The 15,110-nt window shown below is 28.9% G+C and overlaps 1 protein-coding gene across 1 annotated transcript; it reads left to right on the forward strand.

Moving 5' to 3' along the window:
- Positions 1-11,003: 11,003 nt before the first annotated feature.
- LOC114393171 (transcription factor HEC2-like) lies at positions 11,004-12,384 on the forward strand. The gene has a single exon (XM_028354436.1). The coding sequence runs from the start codon at positions 11,254-11,256 to the stop codon at positions 12,100-12,102; it is 849 nt and encodes a 282-aa protein (XP_028210237.1). The 5' UTR covers positions 11,004-11,253; the 3' UTR covers positions 12,103-12,384.
- The last annotated feature ends 2,726 nt before the right edge of the window (positions 12,385-15,110 follow it).

A 15,110-nucleotide genomic window follows, 5' to 3' on the forward strand; every position in this document is an offset into this window, starting at 1 on the left:
TTGCATCACATGTCTACATTTTTTTATTTTATAAAAATACCCTTTCCTGAAACTAGTTTTCAAAAAGATGTTTTTTTTTATAAAAAAATGTGACCCAACAAGCTAACCTTTAGAGCCCAGCCAAACTTATTTCTTGAATCATAAGACAAATCAAAACCCTCAATAATTTTGATTTGATATAAATAAATACTTAGTTTCAAAAGTTACATTTTATTTCCTAACAAACGGAACTGTTGTATCTGTATTTGATGAATCATATGGTAGCAGGAAGACTCTAGGTTATGTAAAGCATTGAGGCTAAGTTAATGCTTTGATCTCTTGATCCTTTGTGCAAAAAATGTTCAAACATCCTTCCTATGATATGTCAAAGTGAAGAAAGTAAGAGAACAATCAAGTTTAAACTCTCTCTTCACCTATAAAGATACCTCACTACTTGTGTGCAAACTACTCTGTGCAAAAGGTGATGTGATCAATGAAGATAACAATAGAAATATGGCTCAAAAAAGATAAGGAGTGTGGTTTATCAACATGGAGATGACTTGCATTGCTCCCAATGAACACATTCTCCAGGTGCACATGAAGATTGTTTAGTATCTAAGAGTAAGGAGCAATTTTGTTTTTCTGTCATCAATGTTTTTAGTCACTATAAATTTATAAATTTTGGTTTTTGTCTCAACTTTTAAAACATTAGTTTTTAGTCTCTATAATTTTTAAATACCTAAACTATGGTCTTGCAAAGGAAGGAAAAGGTGTTAGTTTTAAGGACTAGAATCTAGATATTTTAAACACAAACACAATAATTGCTCTTAAAAGTTTTAGATATATTTTTTAAATTTTTTTTAGGAAAAAAACACCATTAGTCGTTTTTATTTTCTTGAAAAGCTTGAAAGATTTTATTTGCATTTCCATTGAAAAGTTGTTATGCAAAAAAAAATAAAAATCATTAACTGTAATTGAAACATCAAATTTCTTGAAATAAGGTGTCACAATGATGGTTGCAATGATAATGAAGTGATAAGCAAGTTTGAGAAGGAATGTTATAGAGAAAAAGTAGGTTGGCAATTGTGAATTTGGTCAGAAGAGATAGTTGTGAACATGAAATAAGTCATGATAACAAAAATAGGAAGAAGGATTTACCATTGAATTAAAGTCGATCGAAGGTGAAAGAGAACGAAATTTGAATCATAAAGATAAAACAATTCTAATATTTTTCCTATTTCAAGAGTGGACTATAATGCTTTTAAAATATATGAAGAAGACCATTTTAATTATTTTTTTATCCAAATAATTTTTATTTTCAAATTTAAATTTTAAAAAGTGGAAACTTATTGTCACTCTATACTGGATCGAAAGTGACAATTTTTTTTCTTTTGTTAAGAAAAACTTTATTATAAATCGAAGTATTAGGAATATTCTAACCCATATGCAAAAATCTCACAAGGACACATCAAAACAACATATAAAAATAGGTCATGAGATCAATACACCATTTAGAAAACAATTACACTGAGCACTGTCTTTTTGCTTTATAATAGGTCTAAGATTTGATCTCTATCAAGTCCAAAACATCACTAAAGTCTTAAAGACTACCTTAAAACACGAACTCGGTACACATAATCCACATAAATCAGGGCGGATCCAGACTCAAAAGATAGGGGCTGATAATATAAAATAAAATTTATCTAACGTACATCACAAAAATATTCATAAATTGGTCTTCTAAAATGTTAATTACAATAATAATATATTAAAATATGAAACGTCATTCTTGTGTGTCACCAAAATTATCTATAATTATATTTATACTAAATTTTTTACCAATTTACTTTTTCAATGTATATTAACAAAATAACAGTCAAGAATTCATCTTTCATCTCGCTTAATAATTATAGATTAACAAAGCTCGAGAAAAATAAAAACCAGTTATATAATAAGTAGAACTAGTCAAATATAATATTGGGATAAGATATCTTTACAAAAAAGATAAGATTACTATTGATTTTATAATTTAAAATGACCGAGGATAAAAAAATTGATTGTATAATAACTAAAATTCAATAAAAAAATTAATATAATATTTGAATAGATTTTTTTAAAAAAATATAAAATTTCTATTGATTATTGATTTTATAGTTTAGAAAAAAGTGGAGATAAAAATAATTAAATAATAACTAAAATTAATAAAATATAATAAATATAATTTCCTAAAATAGGATAAGATTGTTATTGATTTAATTGCTTAAATTAAAAAACAAAGTCTAGAGAGAAAAACAGATTATATAATATTAAATTATATGCACTATAAAACAAGTTTACAGTATAATTTAATCATAAATCATCGAATTATTTTAAAAAAATTATTTTAAAGATCAATAAATTTATCATATATATATATATATTAAATTATGATTAAATGATTGTAAATTTTTTTGATACGGTTAGACTATAACCATTTTTCTCATATTAATAACTAAATTTTAATTAAATATAACTTTTACATAAATTTTCCTTAAAATATATAAATGAATTGGATGACCCTCACGGCTTCACACTCACGCTAAATTTAGAGCAGTTTCTTAACCCATTTACACACCCACGTAGCCAAGTTGGCAATTTTTACAGAACTATGCCAAATAATTTTGCTATACGCACTACCTTTTTCATTTTTTTACAGTCACCACACTTATTGTTAATTTTGATATTTGGAAAAAAGTGAGGGGGGCCCTGAGTTACAAGCCGGTCCGCCCCGGAAATAAACCATATACATGTGTCAAAGTATGATGAACAAGACAAAAAACTTTGAATGTAAGTTACAAGTGTTTTTAGAACTTCTTTATTAAAAATATAAAAACTCTTAAAAATACTTTTAGCCTTATGTTCAAAAGACTCAAAGTCTTTTCCTTCTTATAATTGAAATGTAGTTATCTGATATGCTATTTGTTATATATTTACTAGATTCATTCGTATTAAATAGGAGGAAAAATTGAAGGGAGAAAAGATGACACCATTTACTTCATTTTTTTTGTCATATATATAAGCATATTAGTAAGGTTCCATTTTTTTTTTATCATTTTCGATTGAATAATGACAAAACATTTCTCTTTCTTTTTTTTCTTTTTAACATCACAACGAAACGAAGAAAAGAAATATATTCTAATTCTAATTAATCAACAAGGATACACAAAAGCGCAATAAAGTATATTATTTTAAAATAGATTATGTCCTTTTCATTATTCCTCTATTCTTTTCATTTATCGATGAAGCATAATCTAAGGAGAAAAGGCCGAACCTTAGCACAAGTTTGGTTTGATATAGGTATGGCAATTCTTCCCACAACTGGGATCCTCGGGGGGACTGTTCCATTTGAGGTCCTGCAGTTGGGGAAAAATTTTTCGCTGGGACGGAGATGAGAATGAAAAATTTTCTGCAGCTAATTCGGGGATGGGTACGGGAACTATGCTTCTAGTCTTGTAGGGTTCCGTATTCCTGCGTATATAGAATTTTACTCATATACTCTCATAACTTATAATATGTATAACATAAATATAAGTGCTAATATAGTATTTTACTAGTAAAAAAATATAAAATAAAATTATTATAACATAACAATAAAACTAGCATAACATTATAAGTCTTCATATAATAAATTAACATCATCATAACGAATCAAGTCTTCATACTTTCATCTAAGGAATGAAAGTGAAGCAGTGAAGAAGGAAGTCAAGGAACGAAGTCTGAATGTTTGATGCGGTATTTTAGGATTTGGATAATATTTGTGTCTTTGTGACTTGTGAGATATTACTTATATATATGATAATTTTATTTTGTATTTTTCTTACTAGTAAAATAATATATTAACCCTTATATTTTTGTTATACATATTATAAGTTAGGAGGGTATATAAGTAAAATTCTATATATGCGGGGACCCTGGGGGGTAGGGAACATAGTCCCTGTCCGCATCCCCGAATTAGCTGCGGGAGTTTTTTCTTTCCTATCCTTGTCTCCGCGGGGGATTTTTCCTGACCGCAAGACCCCAAATGGGGCAGTCCCCACGAAAATCCCCGAGTTGCGGAGAGAATTGCCATGCCTAACTGTAACATTAATGTGTACTTGGATATTTCTTGGATATTTTTATGCTTGTGTGATTTTAATACTATTATTATTGATTTATTTTAGTATTTTTAGTCATATTTTAAACTTAGAATTAAACCTTAAATTTATTATTGTTGAAAAATTGAGATAAAATAAAAAATTATATTTATTTTTTATAATTTTTTGATATTTTTTAATGTAAAACGAGATTTCCACGAGGAGTCGGAGAATGGGGACAGGGCAACGGGAAAGGGGAGTAGGATAAGGTTCGAGGACGGAGAGCGGGGGAGTACTCCTCGCAAAGGTGCCATGCCTAGTTTGATATATTGAAAGAAATTATTATTTTTATTCCTAAAAATTAAATATGATATCATAAGTTGTGTTTAAAATACTTATAATACTTATTTGTTTAATCAAGTAGATCTCCTTATTTATTAAAAAAATATTAACTAGAATCAAATGCTGATTTTCACATTTTTTTTTGTTTTTGATGAATTTCACATTTTGTTTTGTTTGCGTAGATGAAGAAAATAATATATTTTTTCTGTTTTTTTTTCAATTATGGACCAATTATCAATTATGAGAAACATTTATTCCCATTAAACTCCATTACTTTAATTTTCTTTTTCATCTCATTACATTGACAGGAACCAAACTGGTTCCAATCGAATAATATGATGAGAAAGAGTTTGGTGCTAATTTAACGGTGCACACCACCGTCAAGCTATTTAGTTGAGCTACAAGTAGTGACTACTGCAAATGCTAGCACAATGCCAACCCATTTTAACCTTTTTTGAGTTGACTCTGCAGCTTTATAAATCCCTTTCAGGCTTTTCGCCAAAACTACTACCATTGGACACAGTGCAAACAAGACTTTTAACTGTTTACTCAGTACTGTCAATTAGAAAGAAAAAGTAAAACTACTCGTATATCTCAGAATTAATGTTAGATGCTATGCTGGGGTGGAAAAGGGTTGCCATAGTAACAATTATTACCTTATAAAAACTATAGCAAGACAACTCGAAACGTTGCTTAATCCCATTTAATTGAGGAACATTTTATATATATATATATATATATATATATATATATATATATATATATATATATAACATATTAAATTATATCAGTATAATTTTGAGTAACTTTAAGAGTATTTTTAATAAAAATGTTAGAATTAGTTTAATTTTAAGTAACATTGTTCAACTTTTTTTCACATGATAATATAAATAAAATATTTTTTAAGCATGATAATACCTGCATACTTAAATTAATCACTTATTTCAAGAATCTTAATATTAGAATGAATTTTATGTAGTATTTAAATCTATGTAAAATTTTAAGTTCTCACAAAATTATAATAAACAACTTATTTAAATAACTATATATCATAAATATTTTATAAAGTTATTCTCCATCCTTATATTTTTTTTTAAATCTAATAATTATAATGAGTCACTAATCTTAACTTCTAAATTTTAAAAAAATAAATAATAAAAATAAAAAATAAATTTGTTAAAGTTATTTTGGTGTAACTTAATTTATCTCTATATATATAAATGAATAAAGATAAGGGACCACTTTCTCTGCAATTATAATCAACATCTTATCTTCTTATCTGCTGTCCTTTTTACACGATACATTACTTCAATTTCCTTTTTTTCTCTTCCTTTCCTTTTCTCATTTTTATTATAAATAAATGATTCAATTCTGTTAAACAAGCATATTTTGTCTCCTTCTTTCAAGTGGGTCCCAGCAACAGAGAAGCTAAGATTTATATTTTAATTTATCCTCCTAGTATTATTAGAGACCGAATCTTGTGAAAACCAGAAGGTGCGCTCTAGCTTATGTACAAATAATAATTTGGTTTGCATCATATACAATAATTTCCTCCTAAACTGTTTCCCATATAACGATTTGATTTTGATGCATTAACAATAGTGTAAGATATTATTGTTCATTATCATATATCCTGTTTTCTAACATGTCGAAAATGATAATGTTTTTTTTACAATAAACTATTGATTGGTTTATCAGAACATAAAAAAATTTATACATTTCCATATTGCTATATGCACGCGGGTGTGCCTTTGGAACATAGAAGATTCAGGGAGAAACATGGTGCGTTCAGATTGTACTTGAACTGACGAACAATTTATGTTAAAAAGAACACAAAATTTATTGAGTTGCACACGTTTTTGTAAGCGAAAAAGCTACTAAAATTGCAAAAGCTGACTACCATTATTTTGGAATTCCAGAAAAGGACTGGCAAAACAGTTAGCAACACAAGCCATATTAATACCAACTTTTTTTTCCTACATTTTCTGTAAAAATACTAAAATGATATGTCATTATCAAATTATACAATCTTTAATTATATTATATTTTTGAATTGAAATTCTCTTCAGAACTAGAAGATTATTTTGCAAATCACCCAGTACGTAAGAGTTTATGATCCATTAATATTCCTAGAAGACTTCAACATTGTGAAAAATATATATAAGTTATGTTGTCAGTTAATTTTTAACTTTTTTACTAGTTAAAAAATTTATTTATTATTTAATAAATAAGTTTTTTTAGTAATGTTTAATGTTTTTAAATGGTACTTGAAGTAATATTTTTAAAAATATTAATTTCTAATTATATATATATATATATATATATATTTTTAATATATTCATTTAAATTTCTGTTTAATCTTTTAAAATAAATTATGATTATATTAGTTTTCAATCATTTTATTTTTCATTTATTTTAATAATTAATTTTACTAAATATTTATAATTTAATAAATTAATTTTTAAACTTGGAATTGCTTTTACTTCCAGCTTGTAAGTAACTTTTTAATTCTTACTTAACCTTCTAATTTTTAACTAATTTTTTAATTAATTTTATCTGACATTACCATGATGTATATTAGAAGATTATTTTGCTCTGCGGTAAATATGTGGCATATTTTAAAATATAGGTAAAATTATAAATTTGGTCTCTCAGTTTGTCTCCAGTTTTAGATTTGGTCCCCCAATAATTTAATTCATGAATTTGGTTCCCTTATTTTTTTAAAATTATGCAATATTGGTCTCCCATGCCACAATTGGACGTTGACCGTTAACAAGTGATGTTGACTGTCATATGTCACGTTCTTATTGGATGACGACTGTCACGTGTCATGTTCTGATTGGATGTCAACTCCATGAAAGATGAAATGCATTGCTGTTTTCATTGACCAATTAGAATATGACATGTGACAGTCATCATCCAATCAGAACGTGATACGTGACAGTTAACATCACTTGTTAACGGTTAATGTCTAATTGTGGCCTGGAGTACCAACATTGCATGATTTTACAAAATAGGGGGACCAAATTCGTAAATTAAATTACTGGGGGACCAAATCCGAAACTGGAGATAAATTGGAGGACCAAAAATGCAATTTTATCTATAATATATTTTTCTTTTTTCTCCTCTTCTTATAAATAGACATGATAAGAAAACCTGTAGTCGTGGGTACCCGCCCGAATCCTTCCTGACTTTGATGGGTAATACTCGAGTTGACCGGGTATAGGTTCGGGTTCGGGTTTTCCCCGATAATCAAAAGTCGGATACGGGTATGAGTATGAGATTATTAGACCCGTCCCGACCGCGAACCCAAACCTATCCCGTCACTTAAAATCTTTATAATTTTTGTATAATTTAATCAAAAGGTATAGATTTTTTTATTACTAGTTAATTTTATTTTAGAATTTTTACATAATTTAATATTATTTTCTTAACTATTTTTATAGACACACGCGCTATAATAAATTTATTAATATATAAGTAGTTAAAAATAAATATTTAGCAATCAATTTATTTTTTCTAAAATCAAATTTTTAATATTTATTTTACAAAAAAAAATATTTTTTTAATTTGAATGATGTATAGGAGATAATAAACTTAAACCCATCGAGTATCGAATATGAGTATAAAAATATATTGGGAAATCGAGATAAAGAATTGGAGAGACAATACTGTACTCGTCCCGCCCAATTGTCATTTCGACTTATAAAATCTAAATTTTATGTATGTATACATTTATATTTATATTTTTTAAATAAAAAAGATGCATGCACGCTCAAGTGGTGAGTGCAGAGTAGAATGAGCGTCCGCAATTACGCCTTACCGCTAGCTCCCAATCTACCTCGAAAAGAGTTCTCAAGAGCTAGAGCAGTGACTAGTTTCGTAGCATAATTCGTCAGGATCTAACTCATTTATTAACTTTCACATTATAATTTCTTCAGTGATATGTGAAATTAATTTCTCAGAATCTAACTTCTTATCGTTTAATATGTATTGAAAACGATGGGTGGATATCAATGTCCAATTAGTGAAAAAAACAAATAGAAGAGAAAAAAACGGCAATAGATAATATAATATGATAAGTAAAGAAATATATTGAGAAATAACGAATATTAAATAAAGTATGATATATAAAAGTGTTTACATATTAATTACGACTTAACATGTATTACGACTATTACCGTAAATTATTATTATCTTTCACATTTATGCGAGGAAATAATTTAATGGAATCTAACAAGACAAATTTCTTATTGTTTTTATTTACAGACTATTTTCCATCTTGTCGGCGAGAAAATGTTACCTCCATATATATATATATATATATATATATATATATATATATATATATATATATATATATATATATATATATATATATATATATATATATATTTATTAAAGGAGCATTTTCTCTCAATAATATTTCTGTTCAATACACGTGAATTTTAAAAATAAACTCAAAATTTCTTGCTTCTAACTTCTAAGATCAGAGTCACTTCCATCCATCCATGTATGTAAAGTTTATTAAAAATAAATTAACTTCAATATTTAGTATAAACTTTTGATTAATTTAAAAGTTATTTAAATTTTTTAATTTCAAAATCAATTTCTCAAAATCATAATGAAAATTGATATATATATATATATATATATATATATATATATATATATATATATATATATATATATATATATATATATATAAAAGAGAAATAGTGATCACATTTAATATTATTATTATAAATTTAAATTTTATTCTAAAAATATGTTAAGTGATTATCATATTTAATATTAATACTCATAATTCAATGAATAAATGTTTAGTAAAGAGAGTTAATAATAAATTAAAGATATAAAAAATTTAATTTTAAATAAATTTTAAAATTAGTTATTATTTCTTATAATTAGGAGAAAAAATGATAATTATATATAAGATAAAAAAAAAGTACGATATGATAAAATATTATATCTTATCTCCAATGTGATTCTTACAGATAAATTATGATCAGATAAGATAGTGAAATATAATATCATTAAATATAATAAGATATAAGATATTAATATATAGTAATTAAATGAAAGCAAATATTATTAATCTAAGGTGTTGAAATATCCATCAACTATATAGATCGTATTGGTTGGGATCTAATTCATTTTATTGGTTATTGGACTCAACCCAATATTGACTGACATACACAATGATTAAAAGCATGAAGTGACTAAAATTACTAAAAGCAAATCAAAATGAATAAAATAATTATTTTATTGATCATTGAACTCAACTCAATGGCGATTGGACGATAACAACATAATTTTGATATTGATTCTAGAAAAAATGTATCTAGTAAAAAAGAAAATAATATCACTAGCTTGATTGAGAAGTTTGATATTTTGAGATGAAAACCATATAAAAAATTATTATCTATTATCCTTTTTTCCTATCTGGTAGTCTGTTTTGTCCTTTTCATTTCTTTTTTGCGAAGTATATATATATGAAGCCAGGCCCACTGTACTCTTATCTTGATCTCTGCCTTTGCTGCCCTTTCCGACGGTGACGGAGGTAAGCCTTGAAGGCTTGCATTACAGTAGTAGATTGATTTATCTCCCAGTGTTGTTCTGACATATGTCATGTGATTGTGGGGGCCACCTTTGGGGGCTTTATCAAAGCAAAACTAGTAAAAATTTCAAGGCAACAAAGCAAAGAGCTTTCAGTCAAAAAGGATGATATCACATTGACACATACACATACAATGCACCAACGGCTCTTAGTTGAACACAATACATGATTGTTATAAATCTTCTTGTGTTTAATTTCTCCGACTAAAAAAAATACACATACAATGCAAGCTTAATTTCAAACCTGATTCATGCACCAGCATTTCAACCAATCCTTTCTACCCCAGCTCCACCGTTATGTGGTCCCTCTTCATTCTTAACCCTTGATCTTAAATGCCTCTACCTTTGACCTCTAACCCTTCTCCACACATCAACGGTGCAGCACTAACCTTCCCTTAAGACAAACCCCACACATCATGGGCGGTTCCCATCGGTGATAATAATTAATAAAAATGTAAATTCAATCATCATAAATGAACGAGAGGTACAGGAATAGATTACTTGATACTAAATTTTTCTACTTTTAGTAGTTTTAAGTTTAAGTTTTAAACATACAACTACCTCAATATCAAATTTGAGTTTTAGAGTACCCTTTTAGAATAGTTTGTGATCATAATTTTAACCATAACGTAAGGATTTTTAAAGTAATTATAATGACAATGTGACAACAATTAAGACGGTAAGAGTCATATTTATCTGCAATTTCTGATAATTAATCTAAAAATACAATAAAATCGGGAATATAATTTAAAACTTTACTCTAAATATACAATTATTTTAAATATTTAAATAAAAAGTTTTATTACTTATAATAATCTACTCTTTCCAAAGAATACGTTTAATTTTGTAAAAAGAAAAAAATGTCATAAATGAGAGAGAGCTTCGTAGATTTTCCTCAAGTTTCCAAAGATCAAATATTACTCACAAGTTTCTATAAAAAGGGCTTCCACTTACAGTGACCCTGCTGGATATTGTTGTTGTTGGTCGGTTCACAGATAAAATAACAATCTCTCTTTTCTATCTTCTTCTGCACTTTCTGCACTCTAGTTAATTTCCACTATTTTATTCTTTCTCTCACACCCCTCATCATCATCATCATTATCATTTTTCTCTCTGATACAAACCATACTATTCACACCCTCCCATACTCTGCAGCCCCCTCTCTTTTCTCACCTTCCCCATTCTTCTTCTCCTCTCTTTCATGGATGTGGACATAGTGAAAACTTCCAACAACAACAACAACATGGACGTTATGGCAATGATGATGCAAATGGAAAAGTTCCCCGAATTATTATTCTGCGACGACCCTTTTTATACCACCACACCCACTTACCAAGAAACCGATTTGTTATCAAGTGGAAGAAGCTCCTCATCAACAACCAGCGCTTCCACCCTATTCAACAACAATGTAACAACCACAATTCCACCGACGACAACACCGTCAAATAATGTTGTCCAATTTTCCAACATTGATGACCTTTTCCAACAACAACCACCTATGTCACAGTCCCTTCAACTTCAACCCTACCCTTCTGAAAAGAAGAAGAAGAACAACAACTCGATGGCGGCGATGAGGGAGATGATATTCCGGATAGCGGTGATGCAACCGGTTCACATCGACCCGGAATCCATAAAGCCACCCAAAAGAAGAAACGTGAAGATCTCGAAGGATCCACAGAGCGTGGCGGCGCGGCACCGGAGAGAGAGGATAAGCGAGAGGATAAGGATTCTACAGAGACTGGTCCCTGGCGGCACAAAAATGGACACTGCTTCGATGCTGGACGAGGCTATTCACTACGTCAAGTTCTTGAAGAAACAGGTGCAGACGCTGGAACAAGCAGGGGCAAATAGGTCACCACACAGTAGTAATAATAATAATAATATTCTCAATACTACTCACGTTGTTGGTGCTGTTGGTTTTCCGCTAGGGATGTCTTCTAATTACTCCAATAATATAATTAGTAATGTTGTTAATTATTCTTTGTTGATGAAGGGTGGTTGCCAACCTTGTCAAGTGTTCGGTTCCACTTCTAAACAATTGCTCAGCTAATTATAGTTGAGAGGGGAAGTTTTGTGAGAGGGAATTTGCTTGTTTTTATGATGAGAAGCAGTGGGTTGGGTTCTGTAGTGTTAATTAATTGGTGTATGCATGGGTTCGGTGGGTCGTGATGAAGAACATGTTTTCTCCATGTTGTTGCCGTTGTTGCAAATGAATTTCTTTTGCTTTTACAATGGTCGGAAGGTGATAAATCGAAGTTTCAATAACGTAATGGATGAATCTGTTCTACATTTTTTACAAATGATATTTAAATATCGTAATATATCTCATTAATACTTCTTATTTCTGTCTTTAATTAGTCTATTCTACTTATATCTTGTTCGCTTTTTTTTTTCTCTCACTCACATTGGTATTAAATATAATAAATAACATTTGGGATTTTTATGCATATTTTTTTATTATTTTATGGTGAGCAGTCTGCGTTGCACGCCTTCTCACGAAAATCTAATCAGAGAAAAGAAAGGTAGTTGTACCAAAATAAAAGTGTGTTAGAAAATAGTTTTTTTTTTTAATTAAAACGTAAATTTGCATAAAATAAGAAAATCTTAGTTGAAGATCTAGACTCTTATGGTCACTTTATCATCTGTATATCACATTTTTTGACCGATCAAATAATGTTAATTTGTCTTCTGAATATCTAATGAACGAGTTTTCCAAGTTTGTTGACTTTCTATCCCATTAGGGTTCACATGCAAATGCACTTCAGTGCTTTATTTCATCCTTGCTGATCGAAATTACTCTACATAGCGCAGCTAGCATATATACATGAACATGATAGAGAGCATGATTCTCGCTTTTCATTCGCCTTTTACCCTTCCTCAAATGATTCTTGCTTTTCATATATCTACCATTCAAGAAATGCAGCCAATGTTAATATTGCCTTTTCTTAATTTCTTTTTTTTTCTTCTTTTCGTTTTTAATCTTTTATATTCTACTTTATTCGTTATTTGGTTTCTTCTTTTTTGTAGACTAATATGAATCAATGATCGGGTATTAATTTAATTACACCATTTACAGATGGAAAATAATCAACTTTGTTTTTTATAAGCCATTTTTTTAATTAACAAGTGAGAGCATAATAAATGCTCGCTTAACAACATACAAAAATACTTACAATATAGGATAAGAAAGGCACAACATAATATATTGGATAAAGATGCATGGACATCCTATGCTATTTAACACCTTAAGAGAAAGGAAATTAAGAGAAGTAAATAAATATATAATAGGAAATATGATTTGATAAGATGAGAGTGATAGAAAAAGGGATAGAAGAAAAAGAAATGAGCATTAAAGATGTGTTTATGAAAAGCTGATCATGAGTAATAGAACCTAAAACTGACCAAATGACCAATTATATAGGATCCATTTCTACTATATGTATTTAGACATGTTGCAGCATTATAGAACCAACAAGATAACGTGATCAAAGTTTCCATTACATATAGAAAACTTGAAATCGTCCTACATTATGCCTCTATCTCTTTTCAGTCGTTTTATTTTCGTTTTTTAAATAACCAAAGCCCATATATATCAAGTAGTGTTTACAGCGTAGTTAATGATTGTATAGTTGTTTCTCATACACTGTAGCGGAGTTAAACACCAATATGCAAACAAAAACAAATAATTCTTTCCTTAAATTATCCAGCTTATAACAAAAGTAAGATTAACATCTCATCAGCTGATAAAGTAGTGCATAATACAAATCATATACACCAAATCGTTTTGATTTCGTTCTTTAAATTTTAGTTATACCTACTTCTTGGGTGGATGTTCCTCTACTTGAGGCTGAACATAGAGGATAGAAGTGTTGGCGCATGTACAAGAGCGTGCGATTGTCAGTGTGCTGACTTGTCTCGGTGTGAAATGCGAAAAGTCCTTGAATGCATTCAATAATTTGGATCTATATGGTTGGAGTTGGTCTTGTTGCTTTAGAAAGCACATTAATTATGTGACTGAGAGTAGAAAGATATCGTTAGTGATCATATGCCATGACACATTTGAGGGTATATTAGTCACTGTGATGTAGGTTAGTCTCGTGATATGTGTTTCTCCTGAAAAGGATACTAATTTGGTCCATTGACAATGGTATTTAGATACCCCAATAAATAAACACTCCATTGTCATCCTCCATTTTTCTCTAAGGAAAAAGATAAACATTTTTTCCATTTTTGGGGTATGAGTGAAAGGAAGAAATAAAGAGAGAAAATCAAACAAGAGAAAGAAATTGATAAATATGATAAATGATTAATGAAAAATAAAGAGAGATAGAAACAAAAATATGGTCTAAATGGAATGAAAGAGAAATTAGATATATGAATATATGAACATTTTTCTTATCATTCTCTTCTTGTCACATCATGTTATCAATTATATTAATTATTTGTTTTTCTTCCTATATCTCTCAAGATGTTTACACTTTAAGGAGTGCCAAAATATATTTATCCTTTGTCCAAACCAGTAGAGGCATCTCACATCAAGGCTAACTAACAATAATATATTTTAACAATATTAAGTGTTCACGGGCCGGGTTGAGTTGAGTTCATGGGCCTAAAAATAACTAAGGTTGATAAAAAATAGTCCCTGTAACACCTTAGACAAATACACGTCAAAATGAGAGTGATTCAAATGATGTAGATGTATCCGAATGATCAGACTATATAATTGATGATGATTTAAAGGAATTGATTAATATTATTTATACCGACAAGATGCATTTAATTTTCGGTAGTCCATCATCACTTAAGAATTTCATAGTTATGTGTGTTTGACTTGGAACAATTATGAGATGAGTGACCTTTTAGGAAATTTCTCAGAAGCATGTAAGTGAGAACAAAACACCTTGAAAAGTCTCTTGTGTGTTTGTGGCGACAGTCAACGATCATGATAGTAGTCAGACATTACAAGTGGTATCAAAGCTGATTGTTGATGTTTTTAAAAGAGCTACATATGGAAGGTTTTGACTGATGAAGGGTTCTGACCAACGAGAAAATTGTGTG

This window comes from Glycine soja, chromosome 17, assembly GCF_004193775.1.
Source record: "Glycine soja cultivar W05 chromosome 17, ASM419377v2, whole genome shotgun sequence".
Taxonomy (NCBI): Eukaryota; Viridiplantae; Streptophyta; class Magnoliopsida; order Fabales; family Fabaceae; genus Glycine; species Glycine soja.